The sequence below is a fragment of the Salmo trutta genome, chromosome 22 (assembly GCF_901001165.1).
Source record: "Salmo trutta chromosome 22, fSalTru1.1, whole genome shotgun sequence".
Lineage (NCBI taxonomy): Eukaryota > Metazoa > Chordata > Actinopteri > Salmoniformes > Salmonidae > Salmo > Salmo trutta.
The window spans coordinates 42779351-42790759 of record NC_042978.1 but is presented as its reverse complement, the minus strand read 5'-3'; the positions used below and the strand labels follow the sequence as shown (position 1 = coordinate 42790759).

At 41.3% G+C, this 11409-nt stretch overlaps 1 protein-coding gene across 2 annotated transcripts; it reads left to right on the top strand.

The window, feature by feature from the left end:
• The first annotated feature begins 629 nt into the window (after positions 1–629).
• gorab (golgin, rab6-interacting) lies at positions 630–5971 on the top strand. Of its 2 annotated transcripts, XM_029708051.1 has the most exons (5): positions 630–880; positions 2703–3036; positions 3301–3402; positions 3530–3670; positions 4216–5971. In XM_029708051.1, exons 1-5 carry the CDS (start codon positions 826–828, stop codon positions 4712–4714), a joined length of 1131 nt encoding a protein of 376 aa, XP_029563911.1. In that variant the 5' UTR covers positions 630–825; the 3' UTR covers positions 4715–5971. The 2 variants fall into 2 exon arrangements, with proteins under 2 accessions (XP_029563911.1, XP_029563912.1); XM_029708052.1 differs by lacking the exon at positions 630–880 and having other exon boundaries at positions 2837–3040.
• Positions 5972–11409: the final 5438 nt, after the last annotated feature.

Sequence of the window (11409 nt, the reverse complement as noted above, 5' to 3'; positions counted from 1 at the left end):
CCGCACATTTACTCTGTACCAGTACCCCCTGTATGTAGCCACGCTATTGTTATTTTATTGCTGCTCTTTAATTATTTGTTACTTTTATTATGATTTTTTTGTAGGTATTTTTCTTAAAACTGCATTCTTGGTTAATAAAGGTCTTGTAAGTAAGCATGTCACTGTAAGGTCTACACCTGTATTCGGCGCATGTGACAAATAACGTTTGATTTGATTTGATTTGGTCTGGTTGCTGTGGCAGTCCGGTAACCACGACAACGGACGTTGCGACAGTCGCAGATACTTTTTTTCATGTCTGTGCGTCAAGGAAACTAACAGTCGCAGCGACGGTCTACAGACATTTCACCGGAGTATAAATTAAATGTCATTTTGACCAGCGACATTTGTCGCATTCATAGACCAAGTATAAACTGGCCTTCAGACAAACTCTGGCTCTGAAGCATACTAGTGTCCAAAGTATATGCCAGTGTTTCGCTTTTTACGTTATTAAAATAAAGCGTTTTGCTTGGTAACTCATTTCAGTTGAGTATTTGTGCGTGTTGTATAATTAGTCTAACAGCACATAAACCGGTGAATATCACATCATGTGAATTAATTAACTACAATTTGATTTTTTTTTAAATCAAACAGGCGTTATTTCTAATGTCCCTTCACTGGTCCTTTTCGGGGTCTTTGACGTGGCATCAATAAACAAAGATGGCGGCTAAGTAGAAAGTTTTGCAGGATTGTTACTTACTTTTGGCATTTTAAGTTGATTGTTTCGCTAAATATTTAATAGCTAACAAGTATCTCGTGTCGCTAAATTCCTAGGATATAAATCTTAAAATGGCAGGATGGTCAGGGTTTTCGGAAGAGGAGCTACGAAAGTTGCAGCAAAAAGGTAACTTAAACTTGACTTCAAGCTAGTTTAACGTCAGCTCTTGATAACAATGACTTCGTTTTATTACATTACACAAGGTGTGTTTGTAAATTCAATCTGGAGTACCAGAAGTGCGCCCTGGTCGTTCGTAAATTCAAAGCGTTTTGCTCTCGGAGCGAACACTGGACGCTTTGGCGGATGAGTAACGTTAGCGTTCTAACCTCACAACAGTCAAGCACCCTAGCTAACGTTGGCTAGCTACTTCCAGACAACACCTCGCTGACCATTTTGCTCGCTTTAGCAGAGCTGGTTAGGTTATTTTCATGCTATCCATAGCGCTGGTGACTAACTGCTGTTGGCAACAATGTAATTACGTTTTTTTTGCCGACGTTTACTGACACCGACCATATTCGACGGGTGTCGAGCGTTTGTAAATTCATCAGTTATTCTGGGATCTGGCACACTCAGACGAGAGTGCTCTGAAATTGTAGTAGATAGCCAGAACGAATTTACGAACGCACCCTAAGAGTCATTGGACAAAGGCATCTTCTGTAGGTTTTTTTTGTTACGATCCCCGACACTCGATCTGAACATTAACATGCATCGCTTGCGGTACAGTTTTGGAAGTATGATTACCTTTGTGCCTTTCATATCAGAGAGAAGTAATCTTTTTTTTTTTTTTTTTAGTTAAATTGATACTCACCTTTATGGCAGTGTGGGAACACTAAACCTATATTTCCATTTTACACTGCTTGTTTACAGAAGACAGTGACCACCTGTGCAAATTAGCTATCTAGCATGCTCCAAATACCTGTATGTAACTGAAGAAGGCCGCCATAAACGTGTTGTGACTGAAAAATACTGTTGGCTGCAACTGTGATGAAGCGGGGTAAAACAGTGTAGCGTTATTTTGATGTGGCATGGAAACTTTGTTTCTAGAACCTTATCGCAATTGAGAATCGATTCACATTTAGATGGAGTATTTGGTTGGCTCTGGCAGCCAAAACAATCTTCGTCTGAAAATAACATCAGATCCTTGGACCTTAAGGAGTAATGGTAGGCTGCTTAAGAGTACATCTTGGACTTACATAAGGTTAACTCACGAAAACTCTAGGTGGCATTCTGTCTTCTCCCTACAGTTCTCTGCCATTAGCTTCGCCCACAAATGCCTCATGTGAACTACAATCCCAACGCTGTGTTTTATAAAGGTCAATAATCATCGCTTGTGATACGGCTTTCAAAACATATGACCCTTTCATCAGCGAGAAAGAATCCTTAAAATAAAAAACACACTTACTGTAGCAGTTTTGCATAGATCCTTACAGCTATGGGTGCCTCCATGCAACGAAACTACACTTCTGCTCACTTCTCAAATTATGCTTACACACAGGTGTTCGGAGCACACAAGATAGCTAATTAGCACAGGTGGTCGCCTCTTGTCATCCGTCTGTTTTCCGTAACCACGCCCTGTAACATGGAGGTATGTCCGTGTGGGAACACTAACCCTATCAAGGTGTGTATCAACTTAATATTTCCAGCTGATATGAAAGATAAGGTACTTATGTTCCCAAAACCTTAGCACAATGACACGTGTATGTTTAAATTGACCGTCGGGGATGCTTAACAAAACTACCCATACAGAAGACACCTTCGTCCAATGACTGTTGTGTAATGTAATGAAACAGAGATTCACGATCAAGGGCTAGTATAAAGTTAGCTGCTTAGCCAAGAGTCGGCTGTCCACATATATCCATTCATTAGTCAATTCAGTAGCTAGTTACGTCTGTAAAGTGTATCGATATCCAGTATCCCTGTATCTCTGTTGCTTTACATCATTCATCAGACCAGGCGGTGCCTGCGGCTTTAGGTCGTGGACGGAAACCAGCTCCTACTAACCGGAGTCGGCAGCAGTTGCAGCGAGAGAGAGCCCTCCAGTTAGCCACTCAGCAAAAGAGTGGACCCGGCTCGTCTGCGCTACCACCCGAGCAGCAGCTAACCAAGCCTCCGCCGCAGCCCACTAAGGCCCTGCCGCAGACTGTCATTCAGCCCGTCGTCACCCCCACAAAGCCGGTGGAGGAACCCAGCCAAAAAGAGACCCTTGCCGTAAACCATGCTCCTGCACCAGCAGAGGACACACTGCCGATTGCCAAGGAGTTGGAAAAACAAGAGGTGGAATTGTTAGTAAGTCTTTGTTATCATAAATTAGTTATAGATCAATGTCTTATGATGATCTAACAGTTGCCTGTATATTCATTTAGTTTGGCATGCCAGTAATGTTTTTGACACTGACAGGGTCCAAAAATCAAGAAGAGTGCAGTGATTTTATTTGAAGAAAACTTATCTTAGGTTAATTAGGCCTGTCCTTTATTGTCTGTAGATCATCCTCATGTCTGTTGATTGCCTTTCTCTGTATTGGGTGTTAATGCTCTTCGTTGTTGTAGTCGGGAGAAGACTCGCATAGAGCTGCTTCAGCAAGACCAAAAGATGATGGAAGAGAGGAATAAGCGCAAGAAAGCCCTCCTGACCAAGACCATCGCTGAGAAGTAAGGACAGATGCCGTAGTTCACATTATCACTACCAGCTATTCTGATACACTTTGTTTCCTGTGGACACTTGCTGTGGTTACACTTGCACAAATTCACCTGAATGCCTGTTTTTCTGTGTACACAGATCCAAACAGACCCAGGCAGAGTCAGTGAAGCTGAAGAGGATCCAGAAAGAGTTGCAGACTCTGGACAATATGGTGTCCAACGACATCTGCATTCTGAGAGGTGTGATAGAGCAGGCCAGCTGGGACTATAACACTGCAAGGTAACACACAGTTTGGAGAACATGCTGAATCCTTGCCACGGAGATGGGATTCTTTTCAATCTGGGTGTTTTTCACTCAGAGGAGGTCATCCATTTACTAATACCCATTATTCTTGTATCATCAATAAAAAAAAAAAAATCAAGCACAGCAGGCTGTAGCTATACTGATATGGCAGTGAACATTTCCTTCTTTCAAACTCTGGAAACACTGCCCCCTACAGGTTATTCAGCGTACTCCTTCAATACATCCCAATACATTGATAAAACAATGTCCTCTCAGATATGAAAAAAGGATGGTGATGTGTACATCCTAAACTTGAAAATGATGATGCTGGGCTGAATTAATTATACTATTTAAAGAGATAAAGGAATTAGTGGCCTGCACAAGGAATGTTGCTGCTCCACAGTGACTCTTTTTCTGAACCCAAATCAACAACGTTTCGACTTCACAGAAGTCTTTGTCAGGTGAGGTATGCCATGTATTCCTTCCTTTGCTATAAAACAAATTCCTAATAAATCCATCTGCCTGTCTCCTTTTCTGTTCAGGAAGCGCTATGAGAAGGCAGAGTCTGAGTATGTGACGGCCAAGCTGGACCTCCACAAGAAGACGGAGATAAAGGAGCAGCTGACGGAGCACCTGTGTGCCATCATCCAGCAGAACGAGCTCCGCAAGGCCCACAAGCTGGAGGAGCTGCTGCAGCAACTACACCTCCAGGCCACGGAGGAGGAACAGGAAGAGGAGCGGGAGGAGGAGAGGAAGCGGGAGGAGGAGAGGAAGCGGGAGGAGGAGAGGAAGCGGGAGGAGGAGAGGAAGCGGGAGGAGGAGAGGAAGCGGGAGAGTGTCATGGAGAACCAGGGAGAGGAAAATGTCCAGTCTCCCCCAGATACAGGGTCCACACCAGGGGTAGAGACTGAGACACAGGCAGGCAGTGCCATGCTCCAGCAGGACTACCCTGCAGTGATGGGAAGTGATCAGGACTGTAAAACGGCCAACATCCCCCTAGCGGGGCAGAGTGAGGCTGAGGCCCCGGCTTCTGCTTCCTGAGACGAGGGGAGGGGTGCTCCATGAGATGTCAGCCTTTACTTTCATTGTTCAAAGTAACAGACTCTTACTGACCCAGAATGTCAGTCCTGCCCATTACTACGTAGCCTCAGAATACTAATACTGTATGTCCAATACACCCATTAGGGGATATTTCCTCTCTTTGTGTAACAATCCTGTGTACTGTATATGTATAAACATTCTACTGTTGGGGGAAATTCATTTAGATTTGTACTGTCTGAGAACTGGCTCACTGCGTCTTCATTGTGGAGCGAACAACATTAGTATTTTGTTACTGTTTATCGGGTGGTTTGTCTGTGTGGCGGTGTGTAAAATGCTTCAAGCACTTATTTTGCACTACATTTACATCCGAAGTGAATACTCTCTCTGTGTCATGCCTAGCCAAGCATATGTAGAACTGAAAGCATAGCCGTTTTTTAAAATTGGCCTGCTTTGTCTTTATGGTGAAGCTGAAAGGAGGTGGTTAACATTAAACCCCTGAATGTTCCTCTGTGCAGATCCAGGCTACAGATGAATAGAAGATACTTGTGTTCACTAAAGCAGCGCTGCCAGATCTATTGTCTCTGTATGTTGTAGATCAACATATTATCTGTCGGGGTTTTGCTATCGAAGGGCTGGTATTTCCCAAACCAAACTCTGTCTCAGGCATATTAAAGACTTGCAGATCTCCAGCAGGCTTCCTAAGGAATGGTAAGGTGATATCTCATAATGTATGTATGCTCTGAGAGGAAACTGCTCCATGACATGTTGCTGCTTTACTGTTATGGCTTTAGAACAGCTTGTTTTCAGTGGCACTCTATGGAACAAATGTGTCTACAGCAATATAACATTTATCTGATATGAGTGTGCTGCAGCTAGCTGTGTGTAAAAACAGGCTTTATGCCCCTGTGTGTGCCAGGGAGTACCAAGTCGTTTGTTTTTAAAATATTATCCTTAGAATGAATGTTATGTGAATTTGTTTAAATCCAACATCTTTTGTTTTGTATTGAAATGGGCTTATTAAAAGTGGGTGGATATTTAAACATTATTTTACACTATGTGGTTAGTATTTGGGTATGTGTTCATTTCAAAAACAAGTGTGTGTGTGTGTGTGTGTGTATATATATATTCTGAACATGAATGCAACTGCACAAAAACCTGTTCATTGTAACACTTCTATGCTGTTCATGTCATCTTGGTTGGTTAAATTAGTATGAATGAAGTATTATAATTAAATGAATACGAAACTTGTATCTCTTATGATTTGCTTTGTTTTTGTCATTTTCGTTATACGAAATTAGTATTTTGAATGACTTGTTTCAATCTGTCTTTCTAGGTGCTGTAAGGTAAACGGATTCGTTATTGGAGCTTGTGGTGCCGGAGTGGAATTTAGTGAGAATAGTTTCGAACTCCCATCGCTTTTTCAAGTCATTTTAAAGTGCAGTAAGCGTTCTGTAAACCGCTCTGAGCTTTTACAGCGCTTTGGTCACATCTGGCCGTCTGAAAGGGAGACCATAAACCCAGCTCTTTTAATTAGTTAGCGAGTAGTGAGTGACCACTGAATGTCCCCGCCACCTCACAGGTCAACGCTTTAATGCGTTTAATATCCTGCCTGAAATGATGATGTTTTACTAATTTGATTTAATAACAATGTGTTATTTATTGATGGATGTTTAAAAGCCTACCGGTATTTGCGTGTATGCCATTGCTTATGGCCTGATAGTGCATCTATGCCTCAGAAAATACTATAGCGACTGTTCTTCTATGGGATAAATCATATTGAAAAATGATAGAGCTGACGTGTACTAATTTAACTATAGAGGCCGGCATAATTCAGTAGGGTATGTGACCAACTGTTATGGAATCTAAAGGCTAGAAGGTAGAAGTATACAAAAATACGAATTGGAATTGACTATTAGCCATTGGGTTTGGTGAAGCGGTGAAGCCCAACAACTTCAGAAAGCAGTAGACTTCTAGAGCACTGTGTGATTTATGTGGCGCTAGCGTCCCTAGACAGGTCGAGAAGGGCCGTGTAACCCGAGAACCAACCACAGAGAAGCTGTGAGATCAACTTTTACTGAAAATCTCCGCCATCTGGCCCGTCGGCGCTATTGAATTTTGACCTTGACACTGGAGTATGGAAAATTAATTGTATTTGCATAAATCATGAATAATTAAGGCTTAGGCCCAATAGCCCAAATGTTTTAATTAATGAATATGCTATATTATATAATTAATTCCTGGTGCGCTTTTATTTTCAACATTTATAGGAAAAAGTACACTTTTAATTTCAAATTAGGCCTATCAAGAAAAAGTACACTGACATTAAACAACTGATAGGCTATTTGTTAATTATTTGTGAGTTAAAGTTCATGGTCGAGAGTTCAATTATCACTGCACTGCATAGTTTACTTATGGCGGTAAAAAACAAGGTTTGTGTAAAGGCTCTAATAGGGCAAGGTCTTGCCTATATTTGGGATTCTTCGATCACGTTATTTATCAAGGTATTTCTAAATGATAGGTCTATTTGTTAACCTCAGCCATATCGAAATCGGTTTAGATATGTAATACAGCTGTAGATATATGGAACTGTGTGAAACATATGCCTATCTTGAATTAGAATTTGAGAGAGAGAGAAAATACCGTTTTTGCTATACATTTTCATGTTGATAACCCGTGGAATCAGTGTGATAAGTATTCAGGCCAGGCTTAGCCTGCTCATGTTATCATATATGATATGGAATCAGACGTATTCATTTTCTCTTTTAAAGTGTATGACATACAATTATTCATTTAGAAACCGCTAGGCCTATGTATAGCTTATTGAACGAAAGTTAATTGGATTTTATATGGTATATTATTTAATTCAGCCTACTTTCAATTTTCGTTGCTTATAAAAAAATAATATAGGCCTGTGTTTGAATAATTATGTAAATAGAAATCGAAATAGTTGGAAATTGTTCTGAGAAACAGTGAAGGTTACTAGGTCTGCATGTGCATTGCCATTGACTTTAAGGATAATTACAGGTTGGTCAACCAACCAGTGCTTGTTTCATTCCCCCAATGAAAACACACACTTAGTATGTTTTTCTGTTGTTGCTGATTTAGTGGTGTTGCAGATGAAATATTGCCTTGCCCTTGGCTGAATAACTTGTACTCATCTTAGTCGGCAGCATGCGTCTCTGTCGGCCGGGCTGACTGGCTGGCTGCAGTGCTGTCCAGTGACCCTTAGTGCCTATTGGGTTAGCGCGTTGGCCCATGTCCACCTTTATTTCTCTAATTGGGAGTAAAATAGCCTCCTAGTTGACTCTCCATATCCTGGACGCGAAACCATGTGTTGCCCCTCCACCCCTCTCCATCACTGATTGCTGCGACGAGGGAATTCTCATCTTGAGACCTGTTGAACTGCAAATCCCTCGCGCAGGCACCGAGTTCGGATTACAACATTCGAATCCGCAATTGGCAGATGTTTTCAATAACAATATAATCAACGTTGGCCATTTCTAATCGAGATCATCTAAATAATTTGAACGCACAGAAGCGGTTTAATTTTCACTGGTTCGTGGTATAACAGTAGATCATTTACTGCAAGTGTTTCCACTTAGATATAGTATTGATAACCGTATTGCCGATACGGCATTGTGTGTTCAATTTCAGTCCCCCTCTTTGCCATTTGGGCCGTGCGACTCTGAAGGGACATGCGACACTGTCTCTCTCTCTAGTCTCTACCTCTATTGTTCCAACATTGAAAACTCTCTCACGCTAATTGCAAACTGCCTGTGTTGTGTTCCGACATAAAAAACAATCTGCTCCCGATTAAACAACACGCCGAGTTTACAAAGCCATGCGCGTGTGAAATTAATTCACCCGCGCTGATTCTGATTATAAAGCCAACGGCTGCTGATGCCTTCTTCTGTAGGCAACGGTTTCATGCATCCCAAAGCATGGAAATATATTTTAGAGCATATACTTTATGTCATTGCTCCATAAACCTAAAATCTAAAACCCAATAGGCCTTGTTAAAGTAGGCCGACATTATTGCCCATTATTTCAAACCTTTCGATTATTTATACTGTATTATGTTTCTGTACTCATGTTATTGTCTGAAAAAACAGGTATTCCCCACAAAATGCATTTTGTGTAGATTATTTCAACACTTTAATTGTGGTACACAATTCTTGCTGCTTGAAAAACTGAAAACATCTTTCTTTCCCAAATGTTTTTCTGTGAAATGTCTGCTCAGCACCCATTTTGTACGATTCCCTGTAGCCGATCTTTACTGACTGTCACACAGCTTTCACAAATGATGTATCAAAATGATGTATGCCGAGTACCTTACGTTTCTCTTATGCCTGTAGCCACTCTTTGACTATCCAGAGAGAATTCCTAAACTCCACATAATATGCACGAAACAATGATTGAACTGTTATGAAGATGGATAAAAGTAAGTGTAAAGTGTGTGATCAAATGATCTTATTGAAACTTAGACATCGGTTTACAGTAAGGCAATAACGGTATTTCACTGTAGCTGTGCACGTCTCACTTTCCTCCCGTTTCCCATTTACGTTAAATTCGTTGTTTCTTCTCCATTGTTGGTATGTCGGTGCATTTGAGCTTATTACGTTTTAGAAGGTAAAAAAATGATGTGAAAGAAATTCCTAGAAGTTAAACATAATGGAGACATGGCAACTCAAACTTTGATTTATTTGTGCTTTTTTATATCCACACACATATTAACGGTGAATTAGAATGAGTTTTTCGTCAGACTAATCATTGCCTTTGCCTGAAATGACAATCAAGGGTCAATGGTCCACGTGTGTATAGACGCAACTATAGCGCATGGGCATAATTTGATTCCTTGGATGGATGGGTAACGATGTTTATGCTTTTTAATTACATATTAATTACAAAAAGTGCTGTTTACATTTTGACCTTTATCGAGCAAAACATGTTTGCTTGACCCTTGCAAATGTGCAGAGATTGGGGCTTTTATAGGCATTTAGGCGGCAATAGCTTATTTTAAAAAACATTTCACATATATTCTCCTCTCCTGAAACTTCCCTTTGCTACCTTGAATACGATATTTGTACATACATGTGTCATGTTTAATAAGGTATACATATCAGTATGCAGGCTATAAGGATTTCAAATGAGAAATAATCATATGAATGTATTTATTTTGCCGGAATAGACCTTTAGTTCCAGCGATGTCAGGCCAGACTTCGGATTTCACATTTCATACAGAGTAACATTGACCTTTCTTTTTGGTCAGACAAACACGAAGGAATAGGTTTTGTCGTAACTTTGTCGTATAACATTATTTAAGTCGGAGTGAAAAGAGTAGGCTAGATATAGCTTTGAGGTTTAGGCCGAGACTGTTGGGGAGGCTTTTTACACTGGCACTGGAATGAACGTGTAGGCAGGAAAAAAAATCTGGAGGGAAAACTAATGATGAAAAACACTACTCTATCCCCGCGCCTTCATTAAATACATGGAAAGAACGAGAAAAGAACATCTGGATTCAATCCGCGTCCCTTTGATGGCATCAAGTGTTCTTTTCCCAGATCAGGGGATGGAATCTACGGGCTGGAATCTACGGGCTGGAATCTACGGGATGGAATCTACGGGATGTCTATGGCAGTATGGAGCCTATAGTGGGTCTATACTCCTGCATTCTAAACACGTCACTCCCTCCATCCCTCCATTCCTCCGTCATTCCTCCATCCCACCCCGAGCCCCCATGTCAAGACCCCCAGTCAGAGCGCACACAAAGTGAGACCCCAATTCCAACAATTCTGAAAATAATTTTGCACTAAACCCAAAGTATTACAAATGTATGTTTGTCAGACAACGGCTTGTGCAGCCTATTAGAATGTGTGGGGTTTGGCTTTGGTTATAGCCTATTGTGTGCCAGGGTGAATCATAGCTAAGCTATGCCAATAACGGCATCATTACAGTTGATTAATTAAGAATGTATTGGTTGCCATTGTTTTTATTTGGGATTATTTTGAGCTAGCTATTGTAGCCAGGAGTCCATGTAATAGCTGCACAGGCCGGAAGAAATATAAACGCATGAACATTCAAAAATGAATGTTTCGACATTCAAACAAAATGTATGAGCTGGAAAGGAGAGGTTCTTTATTTGTGTTCAGGACGATTTATTGTCGATGTCTCCTCGTAAAACTGTTATCAGAACAGCCATTATGCAGTATACTTTGAATACCCACATATCTGATGAACATGTGGCCCATGGCAACATGTTCATCAGATATGTGGTTATTCAAAGTATACTGCATAATTGCTGTTCTGATAACAGTTTTACGCGGAGACATTGACAATAAATCGTCCTGAACAGTAATAGTGATTGGGTTGGTCTGGGGCCGATATACCCCGACAGTTAAAATCTCTTTACTGGCGCTATCATCACATGGGGTGATAATTATCCCTCCCCTCCAGAGCTCCTGGGGCTCTTCACGCCGCAGGGTCCAAGGGGTTGGTTAAGGTTGCCAGAGATTCGTTAAAAAGCCTTAATCAGTGGGTTTTGGGTGGTGGAGATGTTGTTGGTGTGGTTGTGTGCTGCTGAAAGGGGAGGGTAGAGTTAAGGAGGACGGGAGCGTAGCGAGGGGGTCTGTGAAACGTCAGAAACAGCGCACAAGCATCGCCACGTAATTAAGGACTCCTATTATGGTCCATCTACC